Raw genomic sequence first — 9630 nt, forward strand, 5'->3', positions numbered from 1 at the left:
CAACATACACACCCTCACCCGGAAAGATTGTTACGGTTATCGGCCAGATGCAGCATAGTACTTAAATATTTGATACTCAACTTCGTTCTAATAAAAACTTTCTGAACAAAAGTAAAAGTTAATAATGATTGACCAATCTTCTTTCTATGAGGCAAATATAACAGCTATAAACATGACAATAACACTACAGGGGCAAAAATTATATCCAAGTGCTTTGTGTCATGTAATTGTCAACTCTAAGGCTTCTCTGCATGTTGTGCAAACAGTTGCCACCCGAGAATCTGTTCTGTGAAAGATTTGCAAAAGAGAATATTAAAATTACAGAACTTACCCTCAACATCCATGTGCCTTCGCCATCCATAATCAACTATATCCCGTTTGCAGCTTCCAGTGGTATATGATACATACTTGTTTTCCCCTTGTATGCTCTTTATAAGATGTCATGACAGGAATCAAAAGCCAACTCGAATCAGGAAAGTCCGTACTCTAATTTTATGGAATGTTGTATCCTACAACTCTAGCGATCCCAAGTCAATCAAAACCTTTCATGTATAAACCAAGAACTTACCAAGTAAACAAATCGTGCATGTCATATGGAAAAGGTTGCACATACGTAGTCTATCATTTGATCAAGGTAAAGCCCTGGTGAGCTGCTTAAAAATTTCAGAAGCTCGTTTCTTATAGAAGATGTGCTTTAAATTCAGCCTATAGTATGAACAAGTTATTGATATCTGTACCTTTTTATTGAACTCAGGCCCCATAATTCATTTTTTTGTCATCATAACTCAGCTTATTCTATCCAAAAACATCCTACAAATAAATCATAGTCATGTGCCAACATAAGCCCATGCTGTAGTTTTGCTTGTCATAATCTCCACCACAATCGCCGTAGTCACCACTAACACCACCACGATTTTCCATCACCGTCACTTCATCATTCTCCTACTCATCATTCTCATCATCAATACTATATCTATTGTCGTCTCCTTTCCTTCTCCCTCCTTTACTAAGAGAATTCCCCTTTTTACGTCCAACAAATCCAGATCTAATTGGTTTACCCCTTCTCAACACCCTGTTCATGAGATTAATATACTTGTACCTCATGCCCATTAAAGGATGCCTCTCAATTAACAGATTTTTCTTATATTTCTCCCTCAAAAATACAGTCTGCATCCTAATCTTATTTGACACATAAAAAATGCCAGGGAAATGCACCAAAGCCTTCTTAAACCTAAGGCGTGTGAATCCCAAAAACTCCCCCAGACGAAAAATATTTTCTCTCTCTGTCTTTTTCGACAATAGCAAGCTCAGCAACTCATGAATCACCCCCACTGCCCACTTCTCTGCCTGATCACTATTAGAAACCAGATGAAATGCGTTCTCATAAGGCGAAATGTATGGCAAATTCTGCCAATCCTCCACCCATTCCATCACTCTCTTCTCCAAATCAAATCCTCTTGGTAAATTCATCAAGAACTTAACTCGACTTTTACTTTCACCCTCACTCTGCGCTCTCTTTTCCATTGCAGAAATAGCCAATTCTTTCCTCCAAGAAACCAATTCCAAACCAAGCACTACATTACCACTTGAATCCCGAAAACCCATATCAGAAATTTGAAAATACTCAGGAAATTCTGGCAATAATGTCAATAAATAATCATGAGGCAGACCTAAATCATACTTAAACAGATCAATTAAATCCAATGGAATCTTTAAACCTCGAGCGAGCATCAAAAGTTTTGCCAGCCTTTCTGCTACATCTTTCCGATAGTGCGATAAACGAAGCATCAACGTTTCCTCGTGATGAAGGGAGAGGGCTTTTGGGGTGAGCTTAACATGAGGAAGGGGCATGGTTTTGCCAGGGGGGAGGAACATTTTAAAAATGGACGGGTACTTTTCGATAAATTTTTGGGCTGTTGTAGGGAGGTGGAGATGGGGTTTCAGAGGGGAAACAGTGGAGAGGGGTATTGTTTGGAAGGGCTGTGAGATGATTAGGGTTTTCAGTAAGAGTAAGGGTTTAAGATTTTTTTCCTTTTCGATGGCAGTGTCAAGGTATGGATCGCGGACCCATTTGATTCTAGCATTTATAAAGGTGCGGATCAACTGGCGGTGACGGTGGTAGTGAGATGCGGCGGGGGTGAAGTGGAGGAGTGGTTGCATAGATGACAGCAGCAGTGGGGAAGATTTTTTTTTTCTCCGACGAATTAATTGGAGTGCTGTAACGGCTACGAAATTTCAAATAAAAAAAATATATATATATATTTATAGGAATGGATAATAGAAGATTAAGCCCTGTTTGATTACCATTATCATATTTGAGTACTCCTTTTCTTAAATACTCATTTTTAATGATATATTTATACAATAAAATATTTTACATATAAATTAAAAAAAAATCTATATTTTAACCACACACTTTCTTAAAAAATACCATTCAAGACATTTTTATTTATTTTCATATATTGGCATCAAATATGGGCAAACTCTATCTGTTTTGTAACTTGGGTGTGAAAATGGGTAGAGCTATTACTCAAGCTCGTTTTGAAATAAGTCAACTTGTGAGGCTCACTAGTTGACTCATTTGAGCTCACAGGCATGAGCGAGAGACGTTCAACTCGTAGATCGATTCATTTTTTGGACTGATTTTATTAGTTTAAAAAAAATGTTCGCTTTTAGACTTATTTTGTTAATTTATTTTTGAAAAAACATTTCAACTCATGAGCTGCTTGACTCGTTCATTTGGACTTGTGAGGCTTACGATCTTAGGTTCAAGTCCTTATTTTAGGCACAAGTCAAGCTCGTGATCATAAGTCCCTTGGCCTTTTTGACGTCAAAATTTATTAAAAATAGTTCATTAAACAAGTTGGAATTTCACATTCAACATCAAGGTGGCAGTCAGATCTATAATTTTGTTTTGTAAAATTATTAGTGAACTTACTATATAATTGTTGCTATTGAAATTTGAAGTGGCACCTTTCAATTCAACTTAACAGAACTTATAATAAAGAATTGATAAAGGTTGAATTCTTTGTGAGTTCGACGTAAAAGACAAGTACGAGTTCGATATACTTCAAAGAGTGAATTCTCATATCATACAAGGGAATGAATGCCCTTTTTATAGGCTACCAGTAGTAAATACATGCGTTGCACGTCTTATGTGCGAAATGAATGATATGCGTAATATTTTTAAAGTAAGGCAATTGCTAATGTTAAAAGAAAAAATAAAAATTGTTGAAGAATATACTTATAAATAAAAGTTTTATGAAAATTACATAAAGTGAAAATGTTAAATAAATTAAAATGTAATTATTTGTTTATGACGGCGACATCGACCAATTTTGTGGTACGAACAAACACGAAGAAAAATCAAATAAAAAGATATACATTTGATTAAATTTAAAATGTTTACGTATAAGTAAACTAAATCTACATAAATAAATTTCAAATTAAAAAATTACTCATTTTTTCTATACCATATACTTTTTTATGTAAAAAAATGTATATTATCTAAACATATTTTAAAAAATATATATATGTATTAATCATGCTTGTCATATTAATCCATTGTATTTAGTTTAAATTAGAAACCAAAGTTACATTTAAAATAGATATCGAAGTGAAAAATCTTAAACAAAAGTTTTCATTTTCTTTTGAATGAGATTAATGCAAATGAAAGAATAAAAATTCTTCATTTAAATGTACCGAGATAAAAATCATTTTCTTTTCTTTATATATTTATATATAATAAGTAACATGATTATCATTAATTTTTACGCTTATACAAAAATGAACATGAAATAAGAAATACCCAATACTATATTAATTATTTTTTAGAGCACATAACATTAATTTTTATTAATACTTAAAAAGTTGGATTTAGTGAAAATGTGTAATTGCGATGCAAAGCTTGTATTTAGTGTGTGGATATAAATATGGGAAGTGTAAGTAACTTCTAATTATTAAGAGTAGTTAGTAAGGTTTTTAAAATCAATGGATAATTTCTCTCATCATCGATTCTTTTCCTCCTAATTGTTGATCACATTTAAGCACTTTTTTCTTTTCAATTTATCATCCTTTGTATTTAAATAGTTATATTATCAAATATTAATTAATCAAACGTGAAATTTATAATTTTTGAATTAAATATTGACAATGTTATATAATGACAAAATGATAAATTGAACCTTTTTCATCCATCTCCACATTTTATTTTTATATATATTGTAATTAGAATATAATTATTTAAGTAGATGAATGTTGATTTTAAGTGAAGCTCACGTACACACACACACACACATATGTATATAATAACATTATAATATATTAAAAGTGGCATTAATGATAGATTAATTAAAATTTGAATTCATGTAATCTTCTTTTAAGTATAGAGTTCATTTTTCATATTGGCGTACTCTTAATTTTAGGTTAACTAAATTAAGTTTAATCACTTAAAATCAAACCTCGTCTACATATATAATCATATTAAAAATATAATAAATATTATTTTATACGAAAATTAATCTACCATTATATTAATGCAACCTTTAATATATTTTGTTATATAATAATAATAAAATTACATCCATATATGTGAGGTTAGATTTTAAGTGGTAAACTTAATTAAATAATTTAGGTTAAGTAATTAAACTTAATTTGATTAATGTAAAATTTTAAGTACTCCAATAAAACAATAAGTATTACACTTAATGAATATTAAATGAAATTAAATTATATTAAATGGTACTATATTAAATACATAAGGGTGGAATTGGTATATAGCTAAAAATATAAGATTTTTATTAAGAGCATTAATTCAATTTATTCAACATGAAATTGAAAAATTGATATTGTTTGAAGAACTCAAATGATTTAAATAACCATTCATAGAAATAAAAAAATATTTTTTAATTTAATTAATAGCAATACACTTAAATGGATATTAAATGAAGTTAAATTATATTAATGTTACTATATTAAATATATAAGGGTAGAATTGACATATAACTAACTATATAAGGATAAAATTAGTATTCAAAAGTTTCTCCTCAATCCACACTTTTAATATATTGTAGATAGATTATGACAAGACGAATTGCCCTAATGGTTGTTTGGGATGGTATTGCCAAGGGATAAATCACTGTGTTGGTGATGATGGTTTTTGGAGATTGCTATATGTATATCAAGCTTTATATGAAGGGTTACATAATAACATATGTCATTCTATCATTTATCAATTTAAAACACAATAAACTTCTTTCTTTCAATTTTTTTCCCCACGTCATTTTATGTAATTCTTTATATACCATTTATATACAAGTAGCATAATTCATAATTTTTTAATCTAATTTAATCACTTCATAAGTGTGTTCGACCTGAGCACTTTAAATCAACTTCCCTATTTGACCTAGCCATTCAAAACCATGCTCACCTAAATTCTTGAAACCACTCATGGGTTGATTTAGGTCAACATGGGAGTTTAATGCTCATCTCCTTAGCTAGACTTGATGGACATTGAATATTTTAAAATTTTGCTACTTATACATAAAAGAATGTACATAATGGTAATATAACATGATTTTGAGAGGAAATATTGGATAAAAAAGTTGATTGTGCTTATATAGAACCCTTGGATTGTCGACGTTCGAAAAAATTGTCATAACTTTCGCATATAGTGTCCGTTTTGGGCCCATGACCCTATTTCAGAAAGCTCACAATGATTTTGAATGAACTCATGGCAAATGATAGAGTATCATATGATATTATATAATTTACTATGTGAATCTTGATATACATGTAGCAAGATCGAAGATTTTATTGCCCAAATGATTTTTAATCTAAGCCGGTATTATACCTACTCAACCCTTTATTTTGTAAAAATTAAAATTAAAAATTTTAATCTAATTTCAACAACACATTTTGTGATATTCACAACTTTTAAACAATAAATTTTATCAAGTTTTATCAAAATATATTAAAATTTTGATTCTAATTCCCGTCAAACAACTACTTAATGAATGGCATCATCTAGCACTAGTCTAGATAATCACACTTAATATATTCAATTAAATGAATCATATGATTTATCTACATTAAAAGTGGGGATGGTGGAGAAACTTTTAAATACCAAATTTATCCCTACACATTGAACTATATGCTCACTATACCCTCAAAATTATAATACCAATTTAATTAGTATTTACCATTTGGCTTAGAATTAATACAATATACTCATTGAAATATTTAATTGATATTTATCATTTTGGATTGGAATTAGTAGGAGGAGTGAAACTAACATTCAATTATATAATAATAATAATAATAATAATAATAATAATAATAACTTACAATTTTTGTTTCCACCAATGAAATAATTTTTATTTTTCATCAACAAAAACCTTATTGATTTTCATGATTTACATTATAATTCATGCAATGAATTTTTATTTTTCATCAACAGAGCAATTTTTAATCTTCATACTTTACATCATAATTTATCCATTAAGTTATTATTTAATTGAGGTTACAATTTTAAAGGTTGCATTAATATATTATTGAGGACATTCAATGAATAAAAAAGAAATTATACACCGAAATTCAATGATTAACATTCAATTGATTTTTTATTTTTTTTGCTTTACAATTTTTAATTTCATCAACAAAGCCGTTATTACCAATTTAATTAATATTTATAAGTTGATTTAGAATTAATATAAGTGGTGAAATATTTAATTAATATTTATCATTATGGTCGGAATTAATATAAGGAATGAAATTGATATTTAATTATTAAAAATTATATACATAAATCAATGGAAGTTTAATGACTTATCATTCAATTGAGTATATTGTTCTTACAATTTTTATTTTTCATCAACAAAACCTTATTCATCTTCATGATTTACAGTATAATTAATCCATTGAGTTTTTATTTTTCATTAACAAAGCAATTTTTATTTTTCATCAACAAAGTCCTTATTAATTTTCATGATTTACATCATAATCCATCCATTAGGTTATTATTTAATTGAGGTTACAAAATTAAAAAGGTTGCATTAATGTATTAATGAGATAACAAACGTGCTAAAGGTTGCATTAATATATTCATTGGGACATTCGACCACTAAAAAAAATACATATTGCATACAAAGAAGTATTATTGTAATCATATCATTACATTTTTGTTTATTCAATATTTTCACATTATATACATAATTTCATAACAACTTATATATATAATATTCCCTTTAACAATATCAATTATCTCTATTATTTTTAAAAAAATAGTATTAGTAATTCAAAAATAATACATTTATCATTTATTGATACATAAGACCTTAACATTTAGCAATACTAAATAACATTACTCTTATTTAGTGCTTGTTTAGTAGAGATTTTGATAATTGATATTTTGATCGTTAGAGATAAAGTAGGTTTTACTTGTGAGAGAAGAATTCAAAAATGAAGGCTGTAATAGTGAAATAACGGTCAAAAAATTGATTTTAATTGACTTTTTATTTGTACCAAACAAGCTCTTAATAACATTTCTAAGAGATTCTTTATTTTTAAAAGCATATTCTATTATTTAGAGAGCGATTATAAGTTTAGAGAGTAAAAAATTTTGAAGTACTCAAACAAGTTTTTTATACTTAATACTTAATTTTACTACTTCCAAAAAAGATGTATTATCTTTCTTTATCTTTTATTTTGACTAGTTCTTCTCTGTATTATTATATTATTTTCTTATATTGAAGATTGAAATACTTTAAATGCATTTAATTATCGAGAATAAATTTGGCTCTCAAAATTCTCTAAATTAAAATGTTAATTTAGAGAGTCTTTTGAAGTATAATTTTAAGGATTGATTCCTTAAATTAGAGAACATTTAATATTTAAAAAGTCTCTAAAATATACTAAAGATGTGCCTTTTATGAATTGGTTTCTCCAATAAACGTGCCATATTATAAATTCGAATAATGCTATGGTGATCGTATTTTTTTGACATAACGTGTGATCGACACTCACAATGGGGGCTCACTTCTTTTTTGGACTTTTTATTCATGCGGGACTCACCGCGTGTGAAAGGATGTCAACCATTATGTCAAAAAATTCAGACAAAGTAGTTTAATCCTATAAATTCGTGAGTTGGTTCATCTATCTAGTCTCTACCTATTGACGACACATTATTTCCCATAACTCGCACATATTAATCATTCGTTTGGGCCACATTAATGTAAGAATGAAAATGAAAAATATAATTGTTACGGGTCCCACACAAGAGATAGAAAGTCAAATATGGTGATTTGACGTAATGAATAACTGTCATATTTTTCATTTTAATGGACAAATAATGAGAAACAAACATGGCTAAATTAAGATGGTTAAGAGAGAGAATCAAATTTGTCCTTCAATCAACTTTTGTGCTTAATTTACATTCAAGGCCCCTTGTTAAGATTCATCAAGAGATAATCGATGGGTCGAGGTATGACTTCTATTCTTTTAATATTGTGAAATCCATTGATTCTGAAATTTAGATCACACAATTAATATTTTTGTATAAATTATAGTTTAGAGGAAAATCCCAAGGCGGGGGAAAAAGTCTCTTGAATAATAATATCAAATTTTAGCCCTTGTTTTGAGCCCCATTTTTTCAACTAAAATGTATTTTAGATTAGTGTTTTGTTGAAAAATGTAAAAGATACGAAAAAAATTTGAGTTTGTGCATAAAATTATTTTATAGGAAAATATGTGGTTTCAAATCAGTTTTGAAAAATGAATATTATAAAAGTGGGAGTCGATTTACCAATTGTAGGATTTTAGATCAAATAGAATCGACATATCGGTATTAATTCAAATACTAAAAGTTTTCGTGTAATTCGAGTAAAGTCAATTGTACTCGAAAAAATCATATTGACTCTAAAATCTTAGTGACTTGGTCGGCAAAATATTCCAACCACATCTCCTTCTACATTTAAGTTACCTACACTACATTATGGTTGGACAAAACTTTTAAATCGAATTCGGGCTCGATTCGAACTGAATCGAATCGAACTTTTTTTTTTTAAATCAATTATCCGAATGAGTCTCTGAATCTAGAATTGATGGGTTCGATTCGGTTCTCGATTCTAGACTAAGAATCGAAGAGCCGAATCTCGCCAATTTTTTAATTCATTTATTTTAAATAAATCAAATTATTATTTTTAAATAAATTTGCTAACTAATTAATTTATCTCAAATTCAAAAATATAATTTTTTATTTCTAATTTTCAGTTCGAGTCTAATTTAATCAAATTGACCCAAGTTTTATCTAAATAGTTTATTTGATCGTAGTGTTGTTTCTACCATATTGGATGAATCAAATTAAAGCTCGACTACATTTCTCTTAGTTATTACGAATAGCTATCTCATTTCTTTTCATAATTTTAACAATCAAATTTATGAAAAACTCAACAAAGAGATACGCAAGAGACATATAAGATTGAAATACGTTATTTTGTAAGAGTTAATATTAAACATGTCGTTAGTTGAATTAATGAAATTTTGTAAATATTAAAAGGGTAATTAACAAAAAATGTCTCTACCTTTCAATGTTATTGTACAAAACGTTCCTACCTTTCATTTTTTAGCACTTTT

The 9630-nt window shown here is 28.4% G+C and overlaps 1 protein-coding gene across 1 annotated transcript; it reads right to left on the reverse strand.

The window, feature by feature from the left end:
• Positions 1 to 136: 136 nt before the first annotated feature.
• LOC111410742 (protein WHAT'S THIS FACTOR 1 homolog) lies at positions 137 to 2213 on the reverse strand. Its single transcript, XM_023041239.1, has 2 exons — positions 569 to 2213; positions 137 to 428 (listed from the first exon to the last, which is right to left on the reverse strand). The coding sequence occupies exon 1, from the start codon at positions 2158 to 2160 to the stop codon at positions 943 to 945; it is 1218 nt and encodes a 405-aa protein (XP_022897007.1). The 5' UTR covers positions 2161 to 2213; the 3' UTR covers positions 137 to 428; positions 569 to 942.
• Between the last annotated feature and the right edge of the window lie 7417 nt (positions 2214 to 9630).

This window comes from Olea europaea, chromosome 15 (genome assembly GCF_002742605.1).
Source record: "Olea europaea var. sylvestris chromosome 15, O_europaea_v1, whole genome shotgun sequence".
NCBI lineage: Eukaryota > Viridiplantae > Streptophyta > Magnoliopsida > Lamiales > Oleaceae > Olea > Olea europaea.

What these genes read in the sequence shown, in the direction of transcription:
- LOC111410742 (XM_023041239.1), bottom strand. Translation starts at nt 2,160, where the DNA reads ATGCAACCACTCCTCCACTTCACCCCCGCCGCATCTCACTACCACCGT.